The sequence below is a fragment of the Cyanistes caeruleus genome, chromosome 11, assembly GCF_971803275.1.
Source record: "Cyanistes caeruleus chromosome 11, bCyaCae1.hap1.1, whole genome shotgun sequence".
NCBI lineage: Eukaryota > Metazoa > Chordata > Aves > Passeriformes > Paridae > Cyanistes > Cyanistes caeruleus.
In genome coordinates this window covers 17662029-17674684 of record NC_141711.1, presented here as the reverse complement: position 1 = coordinate 17674684, position 12656 = coordinate 17662029, and the positions used below count along the sequence as shown (strand labels likewise).

The following is a 12656-nucleotide window of genomic DNA, read 5'->3' as shown; positions in this document are numbered from 1 at the left end:
AAACCACCAGACATGTCCCAGGAAACGTCCCATGAATTTGTTGGGAAGCGTGTGAGATATGGATGCGCGAAGCCGATGTCGCGATGCCGATAAACTCACGAGCCTTTTTTCCCCCCCAGACCGCCCAGGGTTGTTAAATGTGAAGCCAATTGAAGACATTCAGGACAACCTTTTGCAAGCCCTGGAGCTGCAGCTGAAGCTGAACCACCCCGAGTCCTCGCAGCTGTTTGCAAAGCTGCTGCAGAAAATGACGGACCTCAGGCAGATCGTCACGGAGCACGTGCAGCTCCTGCAGGTCATCAAGAAAACCGAGACGGACATGAGCCTCCATCCACTGCTACAAGAGATCTACAAGGACTTGTATTAATGAGCAGAGCAGTTCTTGATCCCCTGACATAATGTATGTTTTTCAGATTGCACTATTTCTTTGAGGGAAAAACTTGGCGTACCTAAGAAATTACTGTGAAACAGCATCTAAAAAGAGAGAGCTTAGTATAGTAGATCTATTTTATGCATATTGTTTATAAAGACACATTTACAATTTACTTTTAATATTAAAAGTATCTATATCATGAAATTGTTGGCAGTATTTTCAGAATTAATTTTTTAACTACGTTATTTCTTAAAATTGCTTGTCCGAGTATGATCGATGCTTCACCCAAGCATGCAGTTAAATTTTCAGCTAAATAAAAACCTTTCTCCTTGAGCATTTCCAGGGAAATGTTTGAAGTATTAACGTTCGATTCTGTGCTCCCGAGGCGGCAGCAAAACAAAATTCAGTCTCAGATTATTGTAACTTCCCAGGAGAGTTTCAAAGGGAGAAGTGTCAGGTCTGAAAATATTTGTGCCTTCCATGGTAAGAGGTGACACTGACAGAGCTCTGCAAAGGGGGCTCGGTGCAAGGAGAAATGGGGCCACTCATTTGTGGGCAAACTGAAAAATTAGATGCCATTTCAAGAATTAATTAAGGGAGGAATATGCAAGAGTCCTTTTGATTCCTCTGCTTGACCAAGTTTGAGACAGCTGGAGCAGCAGCTACTCCAATTCCCACCCCACAGCAGCCAGAGCTGAGCTGGAATAGGTTGGTCCAAACCTCTTGGCCTGAGACCTTCCCCAGTTATTTGATAAATTGCCATTGAACAACAGTCAAAATATCACGGAAAAATTGCAGTTTTGTGACAAATTAATTCCTAAACAAAAGCAAGGTTTGGATGAATTCTTGTGCAGAGATAAAGCTGGGATGGAAACCCTGAACCCTGAGTTCCACTTGAGCTCTGGATGTTCACCCGAGGATGCTGGGAGATGTTCCTGCTCTTGAGGTTCTCTTGTATGTGTTGCCCTATAATGTCACCTAAGAGTTCCACAGGGAGCAGAGCACAGCAGAGTGAACAAATTTAACAGAAGATGAATTCCCTAACAATGTCATTTTGGGGTATTCTTGGTACCGAGGTGAGAGATTCACATTTCACCCCCTGACATTTGATAGTCTGTGAATGTGACCCCTGACTAAATCAAGCAATGGGGACCCACAGTGGTGGACCAGAAGAGGGAATACTGAGGGGAAACGCACTATTTGTGACATATATATCAAAATAAGGAGAAGTCCCCAACATCCTTGGTTCCCTCCCCATGTCTGTATTTTATTTATGTAGCAAAAAATGTGCCTTAAACTGAGACAAGGGGAGTGCTGATTCCCAGTTGGACAAAGAGGTGATGTAGGTGTGAGGAGGATCTTCAGGGAGTAGAAATTGGCTTTGCTCCTAATGTAGCCCTTGAAACTCTTAAGTCGATGCAAATTATGCAATAAAATATCTGAGAGAGGTAAAGATTAAAATTAATCTATCAGCTCATGCCTTCTACACCTGGAAACGTTTCCTACCGCTTATTCCAGGTAACCTCTGGGCCTGAGGTCAGTAGTGAGCGTGATTCCCACCAGGAAGTTTGGGGAATTGGATCATTCAGCCTCCAGGTTTAGAGCCCACAGGTGGAATTGCGCTGAGATGAAGTCACTGCGAGGCTGGAGAGAACAGCTTTGATCCTGCCAGGCTTGCAGTGAGGTCATTTCAGGTAGCTGAGAAAGGATGGCCCTGGAGCAAACACAGGATTGCAGCTCATGCTCAGCACTGCAGCTTTGCTGCACATTCCAGGTGGTTCCAGCTGAGCGTGGCACGGGCAGGAATCGCATTCACACTTTCATGGCTGGTACAGTGCAAAAGAAAATATTCTCTCTCCCGTTGAAGTTGTTTTCCACTGTTCATTTGACCATCCCTTAGTGGGAGAATTCTGCAGAGCTCACCCCTGCCATGGAGGATGGCCAGAGATGAGCTGGCACTGGGATGGACCCCAGCTCCAACACTGAATTCCTGTAACAGCAACACCCAGCAAGAACCACCAATCTGAGCCTGCATTTCTTTAGCAATCCAATTTCCCACCGGCATCCCTTGAAATGGAAGTCCAGAAGTAGTTTCTAATGAAAAGGAATTCTAGGGCATGTCCTTACAGAAGTAATATTCAAAATTATTTGAAAATGAGTGGCAGAGATGCTCTGACGGGGAAATTGAGTCCAGGGCTTTGTTACAAAGTACTGAAAAAAGAATCTGTGTAACCCAGCAGCACATTAACCAAAGAGCTTCATCCCACTCCTGCAAGGGGCAATATTTCTGAAACTGTCTATGCAGCAGTGGCAGTGTCTAAGCCACTCAGTCCAAAAATCCCTATATTTTGAGAGTGGTAATGTAATCATAATCAGAAGAGTTTTGCAGGAGTGGGTTTTATCCTTTATGAGGATGAAGGCACCGAATGCCCAAAAGCCTCTACTTTTCTTTCAACTGTATCAGCTGCTCTAATAAAATATATTGTTCTCCCTACACCCTGTCTTCTCTCACATATTGATATTATTCACCATGTTTTCCTCAAGCCATGCAAAGTGTTAATTTTTTATGTGAGTTACTAATCACTGACATGTTCTGATTCTAAGCGGTTACATCATGGTTAAGAAGTTTTGCCTGAAATACTTTTCTACAAGAATAGGTCTTAAGGGAAAAATGTTCATTTAATGGACAATTGCTATGTACTAATTTAGAACAAATGACTGTTATGAGGATATGAAAACATTTTCTCAAAAAATAGCATTTTCTCTTGTGAATTATATTCAGAATTTTGATCTAATTGTAAATACTTTCTGTTTCTATGGGACTTTATTTATTAAAAACAAAAACTTGCTAATGGGAGTTCATCAGTAGGTTGTAATACTTTCAGACTCTCTAGAGTTTTGGGTAGAATGGGCTACGCCATAAATGAACAATTTGGGTTTTGATCTTCAGTGCTACTAAAAGCATTTAAGAACTCCAAAATAGAAGCAGTCAGCTGGTACATGGCTGCCTTTGAAGAGTTTGATTTTGCTGGTGGTGTGCTGTTCCTCAGTCATCTGCTCACTACATCACTCACATCCTCGGGGATGGTGTGGGATCCTGGAGATTCCCACAGGCTTTGAAACTTCTGGGCTGCTATTCTGTCTCGTATTTCACACTGCTCTGCTTTTGCTGTGGAAAAGCTGGAGGTAAATTGAGTACAGAGAAGGTCATTTGATGTCCCTGCACACATCCAGCTCGTTCCCCTCGTCCTGGCGGGCGTCAGAACATTCCTTGTAGGAGCTCAAAGGTCCCTGCTCAGCAGGAAAAATTACCTTCTTCAAACACCACTGGTGTGACCATTTCTGCAGCAAATGTTGCTGAGAGGGCCTGGAATGAAAAGTGGGAGGAGAGAAAAGCATTTCCAGCATCCCTGCTGTTATGGCAAAGGCAGCCCAGACCATTTCAGCCACAGTTTTTGTAACAGTGAGGAAATCCCCTTTGTCCCCCCAGTGCAGGTGATTCCCCACCCTTCAGCACTCCCTAACAGACCCTTCTCTCAGCACAGCCAGCACTCAGCACTCCAAAACTCTGGGAAATGGGAAATGGGCTTCCCAAGAGCTGCTGTCCCCCCCTTGTGTGACTGAGCCCCTTCCCTCAGCTAACACACCACGGCTTCCAGTCACCGTGGGCACAGATAAGCCCTGAGGGATCAGGATTTAGTATTTGGTTTGTAGCTGTAAACTCTGTCTTGTGGCTGAGTACGTTTTAATGGGACTTTTTGCCTTTGAAATAAGAGGTAATATCTCTTAAATGGATGGGACATCAACTTTGTAGACACAAGCAACACAAAGCTGCAGCTAGAGATTTATAGGGGGTGGAAAACAAAACTGAAGGGTAACAACCCCAGCAAACACCTCCTGGATCAGCAGCTCAGCCACACACCTGTCAAACAGTTCAGGTTCACATTCAAGCACTGGGAAAAAATATGGGCCTCATCATAAATCCCATTCCAAGTGCCTTGTCTGAAAAACCAGTGGTCAAAAATCAGCTGGGCAGGGGTTCATCCAATTCCACGGATACAAGAAATTCTTCTACACTTCCATTCTTCTGAGCACTACCCAGCCCTGGAAATGATGCTTGTAAGAAAAACAGTTTCTGAACTTCTGGATTTTCATTTGGACACACAGGGAATGGAGAGGAAATTAGGCAGCACATCTTCACTGGCTTGAAGTAAACAGTCAGGAGGCAAGGACTGACCCAGCAAAGGAAGAAAGGAGGAAATGATTCCACAGCTTTGGATGCAATGTAACAGGGTTAGATACGTGTGTGTGTGTACAGGGTCTTGCAGGATTTCACCTTTGTTTTTTTTTGTAAGAGCCAAATGCCCCATGGACTTGGTGTTTGCAAGAAGTTTTAGCACACCAAAGCCAGCAAACAGCATCCATAAATTTATATGTTCCCAAAATAGGAAAGGCTTGTTCAATTCACAGCCTCTTTCACGACATCTCTTTATTGCTTAACGTGGCCAATATTGAGGTATTGCAGGTCTGGAGCTTGGCTAGATCCTGTAGCAGGAATTCTCTGGGCAAGCATTAGCCAAGGCAGTAACTCTCAGATTTCTGGGGTTAAATGCTTCAGGACTTCTTTCAGATGAGAAATTAATTCGATAGATTTTTGCGAATGGCTGAGATCAGCTCCCAGCTCTCAAATGGGACGAGTTTCTAATTAGGATTTTGCTAACTGAACGTGCCTCTCAGCCCTGCTTTAGGAAAGGGTAAAGCCAAAAAAGAGCTTTAGCTGCTAGTGAGAATAGCCCTTCTATTGAGACACAAACTGGTTAAGGGCTTTCTGTTTTAATTATTAAGCTTCCTTATTGCTCTGGAAATGGGGAGCATTTTCATAACAGCGTTGGCCAAGAGGAATATCCATTGCTCATTATGTTATACGCTGTTACCCAACGAGGTTTTTTCAGCTCAGTGGAGACAGAGAGGGAGAAGTGAACTCTCCAGAGGCAGGGGAGGGAAGGAGGAGGACGCAGCACCATTGGTTCTCACACTGGGAAGAGCTGGCAGTGCAGGAGGAGATCTTGTCCCGCTTGCTGCAATGATGATTAAAGCATTCTGTTGTGTCAGCATATCCTCGGTTTGTTAGTGCTAACTCTCAGCTGGCCATATCCTGCCAGATTTGCAAGCAAAGCCTGCCAAGCCATCTCAACAAAAATGTAGCTTTAAATATTATAAATGATGCTGCATTTTGCTGTGGAAATGTTTCCTGAAAAGGCTGTTCCAAAACATCCTTTATTGTTGGGGGAGGGGAGTAAAAGGGGCCTGGGAGAGGGAGGAGGGAGGAAAAAGAGCTACTTTTAATAGACTTTTTCTTTTTTTTTTTTTTTCTTTTGAGGCCACAGATTAATTTCACATCATTCTGTAAGACCAAGTGGATATTTTTTTTCCCAGTGACTATAAAACATTACAGTAATAATTTTGTATGTAAGTTTTGGCAACTAAGCTGGAGTGGGAGGAAGGACAGAGGGCATCTGATTTTCTAAAGGATTGCAGTGAGGGATTTTGCAATTGATCAGTTAGCAAAGCCTTCTTGGTGAACATCTGCTTGCTGGGGCAAGGGAGATCTGTCTTCTTCCTGATGGAATAAATGAAAAATCTCAGCAGAGTGAAGGAGGTGGCTCCTGTAGCAAGGGCAAACTCTGGGTCCCAGAACTTAAAAAAATGGATTTGGGTCTCCTTTGATAACAGGATTGTATCGGGGAGATTCCTCGGAATCAGCTGTTCTTGGTGAGCTTTAGTTGCTGGGTTCCCTTCTCTTCCTGCCCATGACACAGAACCCAAACCACGAGCACTGACCCAGGAGCAGAGCCCTGAACTTTTGAGCAGAGACACAAATTCAAAGCTGCTCACGTTCACAATTCCAACTGGGGTCCTTTTGGAAAGAATGCAGACTCGCAGAATTCCCTCCCAGTTCACCCTCAAACCAGAATAAAGGAAAGGAAAGGAAAGGAATGATCAGAGCTGTGCAGTCAGAAGTAAATTAAGATGTGCACAATCCAAAGGGATGGGTTTGCTGCTGTGTGCTGGAATCCAGATTATGTTGAACTGGCTGTGTCTTAGCTGAACTTTAACCAAAAGATCCAGGAACTCTTTAGATCAATATTTCCCCAGCTGAATATTTCTTCTTATATACTTCTTTTCTCTTCATTTTTCACATTTTAATGAGAATTCATGTGATGCATTCTAGACTGGCAGGAAAGGCACAGTGATTCCTCTGCATCTGGACTCTGCCTGAACAGCTTGGGCAAAATATTTGATAATTTTAGTTCATGCATTCTTACAATAAAATATAAACAGGGGTAATAAAGAAAGATTCAAGGAAGATGGAACCTCCACAGTGCTTTGCCTTTGCAAGGTCAATTTATGGAATAAAATTCCCTGAGTCCTCCTATTAAGCTTGCACTTGCAGTTCTGTGGAAAAAGACAATGAAAAATGACTATCAGAGACAGGTGTGTTCTAAATATTAAAAAAAACCCCATTAAATTCATAGTAAATTAATAGCTTTTTTATTTTCCAGGGAAAAAAAATGAAAATAAATGAAGGTGGTAGGAATTTAACTGGGAGTTCTTCACCTTCTTTTCTGGATGGACTCTACAGTAAGGACTCTGCATTTCACATTGCAATTCGAAGGTGCAGAGTCTGCTTCCAAGTGAAATTCAGACTCTGAAATGGCCTTGGAGGCAATGGCATCACACCAAAATGAAGTTACAGGGGTTGAAGTCATGCTAAGAAATGGATTTTGAAAACACAACAGGGTTGCAAAGGTGTCTTGTAGGAGTTACTTGGAGAGTCTGGGTGCTGAAGGGGGAATTCTGACACCCAGCAGGAAAAATTCTGTGTCACAAAGAGGGTATTTTCTGATCTCAGCTATTTTTGGTTCCCCAAAGGCATCGCTTTTCATTTGCTCCTTGTAGGAGGTTGTGAGGTGTTCATGGTACCACATGAGTGGTACCACAGGAAATCATCACTAGTGGAAATTATACAACCTAACCCAAATATTATCACAGAAAGGGTTGGGTTGGAAGAGACCTTTAGGAACATCTAATTCCAATTCCCCTGCCATGGGCAGGGATGTGTTGTGAGGGAGGAACCAGTGGGCTGTAAAAGCACCCAGTTAGGAATTTTATATATCATGTCTCCTCCCTGTTTGCTCTGCACTTCCCTTGGTACACAATAAAGCTGTGCTTAACCAGCAGCAGGCTGGCACAAAATAAACCCAGAGTTTCACTGGAAACTGCCCAGTGCAAGGGAAGAGCCTCAAATCCGGGATCAAGCCAAGAATGGGGGAGCTGCTGATGTTTAGAGAAAAACCCCATTTGTGTTACAAGTGCCACCACTCAAGGGTTCGTGCTCTGGGCTCTGTTCCCTCTCAATCAGACAAGGTTTCCAGGAGAAGTCCTTGAGCCAGGACCCGTAGGACTGGCCTCCATGGAATGATGTGCAAGGGAGTTCCCTGGTTCCCAGGCAGGAGGGCTTTGGGTGCCCAAAGTGAGCAGGATTTGATCCTAAATTTGGGATTTGATCCTAAATGGAACACTGGGGATACCTGCCCCAGACATGCAGAAGGGATGTCTGAAGAACACTGAGGCAAAGTGATTTGAAGAATAAACCAGGCATTAACAATAGTGGGAAGGGGTTGCCAGGAGCACGGTGTGAATCCTGCACTGCCAGCACTGCCACCCTGGGCTGGGCTCAAGCCTGACTGGATTCCAGTGGCTGAGGAATTTCTTTCTGTACAGCCAGAATCCTCAAAGTTCCACTTGCAGGAAGGTTATTACTCAGTTGTGGGCATTATGAAAACAAGAGGGAGAGAGGAGATGTTGTCGTTGCCTGCTTTGCCTGGTTCCAGTCACTCCCTAAAGCACAAGGAGCAGAGCCAGGGCAGGGCAGCTCCTGCTGCACCCCAGGTTCTTCCATTGTCCCCAGTTCCTGTCCCCTGCATCCTGCTGTCCCTTGCTGGCTGGGAGTGCCTGTCCTGCTCACAGCTCTGGCACTTTGGTTTGCAGCCAAGGGGCTGAGGATACAAACCAGAGCAGCATTTCCTTCCCCCAGCCCACTGTGCCAGGGCAGGAGCTGTGCAGCCCCGGCTGCTCCTGCCCTCTCCAGCCACCCTGAGGTCAGTGGCACCTCGGGAAGGAGCATCTGGGAGCTCCAGGAGGAGCAAAACCTTCTCCCAGCAGCTCTGGGTGAGAGGGAGGTGAGAACCCACGGGCACAAACCACATCCCAACACAAACCACATCCCAGCACAAACCACAGAACGAGGCTTTGGTCTGCACCGGGGCAAGAGCGAGACAGTTCAAAACTTCCATGGCTGCATCAAGAAAAGCCCTTGTGAAGCTCAGTCAGGCCCTTATTTCGAGCCACAATACTGGAATTTAACCTCCCCCACTCCAGCAGGAATGGTGCTCACTGCAGGCAGCTTCTCTGATGGAAAAGCATCATTCCTCTTTGCACAAGGAACAGTCCCAGTGCCCATCTGGAGGGCAGAGCAGGGACTGAAACCCCTGTCCCTCACTGCAGCTTCCCCTCATCGGCCTCTCCGAGCTTGGCATCCCCAAGGTTTGGGATCCAGAAGCGCTGAGCAAAAGGCAGCTGGGCTCTGCACGCTCAAATCCAGATTTCAGAGGCTGAAGTTGGGCCCTGGTGTTGAAATGCTTGTGCAATTCACCCAGAGAGGCAGTGCAGGGACAGCAGCGTGTCCAGGAGACACAACAAACATTCTCCTTTACATTTGAAATCAGCCTTCCAGAAGGAGGAGATGGAGCTGTTACCCAATCTGTCATGGTGTTTGTTGCTTGTTTTTTTGTTTGTTTGGTTTTTTTTAAAACTTTTTTTAAAGGCATTCCAAAGTGCCCTCCAGATTTTTGGAGAAATTTATTTCTTTTTTTATTATTATTTTCAGTAAAATGACGACAACAAAACGAACGAGTCCCAGGCTACAGATCAGACAATGTTTCTTAACAGGGTTTTAAAGCTTGTTGTTACACAAATACAATTCCTGCTGCCAAGAGCAGGCTGATCTATTCCTGGCATGCCCGGTGAGTATTAAATCACAGGCAGTGGGTACATCCTGCCTGACAGCCAGAGGAGCAAAATTTCACTTGGAGAGGTGCAGGGTAAAGAACTTTTTGTTCTAAACCAAGCTCTAAAGACACGGGGCTCCTCGAGCTCAGGAGCTCATTCTGCACCTCAGCACTGCAGGGCACCAGGATGTTGTCATATGATTCTATCTCCTGATTTTCTTAGAAATTGCCCCAGCTGCGTTTTAATGCCACAATTTGAAATGAGGAATTGCTCAATGGATTAAGAAGGCAGAGTGTTTTATTGGGCGTTTTTCATACGTCTTTCAAAGGTGGTTTGCAAAGATAACATCTGAGCCTGCCAGCTGCACCCAAGGAAAGTCGCTGCTGCACCTGGCCATTCCCGGCTTGGCAGCAGCAGGAATCACCCACCCAGAGGAGAAGGGAGCTCAGGATCTCCCAGCAACTTCCTCCAAGTGCTTTACAACAATCAGTGCCAACTTTGTTTATTTTACTGCTGGAGGAGGGCTCAGCCCCAGGTCATCCAAAAGTTGCGCACCAAACCTCATCCTCAATTCCCCCCTTACGGGATCTTCTCCAGGACACCTGAACATTTCCTTTTTTCCAAGGAAAAATCCATTATAAATCACCACCAGAAATAATTTCATTTACAAACAAGATAGCTAAACTGGGATTTTTCCTTTAAAATTCTGTTTTCCCAGCTGTGTGTTCACTCGGAGGTGAGCAACTCTTTGGGGTTTCACCTGGTTTTTTTTTTCCCCTCCTGGTGGTTTTGAGTGTTTCTCAGGTCCTGAGTGTTATCCAGGGTGCCTAAGTCCAGGTACCCTCAATCACCTCAGGCCAGTGTGGCTGTTAATAATCAGTAAATTAAAATGAATCTGTCTGGTGATATATCCTGTAAACAACACCATGCTCCCAATTTCTGTGCTGGAGCACATCACTGCAGCCTTGTTGTTGGGCAGCTTTTCCCACCCTGGATCTCAAATCCAACATTTCCCTTCTGTTTGAAATATCCAGTGGTGCTCCAATATCAAAGCAGAAAGTGACAGCAAGAGGTGTTAAAGGAGATGAGAAAAGATTCTGTGCTTTAAAACAAAGAAAGAGATAAAAATCCCAGTAGTGCCAAGGAATACAAGGGAATAACAGAAGAATAAAGATTAATTGTTCAATAGTTTCTTTTGCTTAAGTCTTCACAGCAAAAGGTTAACTCCCAGCAGATGCTCAGAATTATTAAAATTAGCAATGAGCTGGAGCACAGAGAGGAGGAAGAGAAGAGGTTAAATATGTTCAGCTGGGTTAGATACATTCAAGTGAGCGAGCTGCAAGGAAATTTACCCTGGAGTATTTAAGGAAATAGCTAAAACAATCTGAACCATTAAATGATTATCTTTAAGAGCTCATGGATCACGGAAAAGTGAGGCCTCAGAGGACCCAGGAAGGAAAAAATTTCTTCTCCTTTTTTTCCTTTCTGAAGAAAGGACCAAGACAATTACAGGTTATTCCAGCCTCAAATAGCTAATTAATCACTGATTTGTTTAATTGTCCATCTTAGGACATCCAGCCAATAGCAACATAACAAGTATTTTTTTGGTCAAGGATTAAATCCTGCCATGTTAATTTAATTTAATTTCCTTTCTTGACAGAATAATTGACCTTGTGAGTGTGTAGGGGAAGCAGACCATGTTCTGTGCAATGTAACATTCTTACACAAAATTGAAAGTTGGTTGAAAGCTGAAACTATTGCAGGTGCAAAAACGGAATTAAAATTATTTTGGAATAGTTTTTTTGGAATAGTTTGCTGCCAAACTGAGAGACCAACCCAGCTGGGGTGCACAAGGGGTTTTCTGGGTGCCCTTTGCTTAATGTCTGGGGCAACAAAATACACAGTGCACCTTGAAATTCTAAATCCCATCAGAGACTCGAGCGCTGTGGAGCCAAGTTTTTAATCCTGAGCTGTTGGGATAAATCCCTGGAATCCACAGCAAGGCTCAGCAACCAAAAATGTGAAGTTTTACCTGTAGAAGGCAAAACTCCCCCGTGCCATTTTTTATTTATTTCTTTATGCCAGGGATTAAAGGCAGTGGGACAGGAGGATGTGCAGAGAGCAGATCCCAGAGCTGCTGTGGCCAAAGAGGGGTGGTGGTTTAGTGGCCAGAACTTCTGCTTGGTGGCCAGAACTTCTGCTTGGTGGCCAGAACTTCTGCTTGGCTGCCAACTGGCCCTCAGCAGCACTCCCCAGCTCTGGTTTGTGCTGGGAGTTTGAGGCTCTGGCAGCCCACAGGTGCCTGAGAAGGAGAACTGGGGATTCTCCCAAAGCAAAGCCCCTCATCTCTCACGTAGGACACGGATTTCTTGCCCTGGTGAGGGGAGCCACCCTCCCAGCCCTGCAATAAACCACACCCAGGACGGCTTTTCCTGGTGGCATTTCCAATCCCTGGCTGCCAGGGCCTTCCCAAAATCCAGGCTGTGCTTTGGAGGCAGCAGCTCCTTCCAGAGGCATTTTGGAAGGCAGTGATGGTCCAAATCTTCCTCTCATGGACTGACCCAGCCTCTCTGCACTGTTCCCACGAATTGCTGGACTGGGAGGACTTGATGTTCTCCAGTTCAAGAAAAAGCCTCAGGAAATTGCAAAAAGTCCTAAAAAGCCACAGTTTGTTTTCATAACATTCTTTTCCTTTTAGAGAAGTAATTTTTTTTTTTTTCCTTAACATTCCCTCTGATATTTCAGGAGTTAATGGACACCAACGATCGAAACACTGCAGAAAAAGGATGGCACAAGACACTGGAAAGGTGTCCTGGCTAATTAGCAGGGCTTCATTTATGTAAGAAAAAAAAAAAAGATGTTTAAGTTACACCAAAAAGATTCAGATTTATTTTTTTTTCCTGCCATCATCTGGTTCCAAACGAATTTCTAGGTTCCCTCTAGATCCTCTCCTCTAACTCTGACTATTTACAAAGCAAAAACATGCATTTATGTCATGGCTTGATTTCCTAATCCTTAATTTGAGTCTGTCCAAAAGCCAAGCATCCAGTTAAACTCATTCTAGGATGGGGGGAGCTCAGCCTGGCATTAATCTCCTGCAGGGATTGATGTTTCAGGCTGGGGTTTGCCTTGTTCTCTGGAGGTGCTGCTCCTTCTGCAGGCTCTGGATGGAAGTTTTAGATGGCTGAATAAAAACGAGACAAATCCCAGT

The 12656-nt window shown here is 44.7% G+C and overlaps 1 protein-coding gene across 1 annotated transcript in view; it reads left to right on the top strand.

Annotated features, from left to right (window-relative positions):
* The window catches only part of PPARG (peroxisome proliferator activated receptor gamma), a 52710-nt gene extending 49480 nt beyond the window's left edge, over positions 1 to 3230 (top strand). Inside the window, exon 7 of the mRNA XM_086845643.1 lies at positions 120 to 3230. Within this exon, the coding sequence (XP_086701769.1) occupies positions 120 to 367 (248 nt within the window). The 3' untranslated portion in view covers positions 368 to 3230. The remainder of the gene's footprint in view (positions 1 to 119) is intronic.
* Positions 3231 to 12656: the final 9426 nt, after the last annotated feature.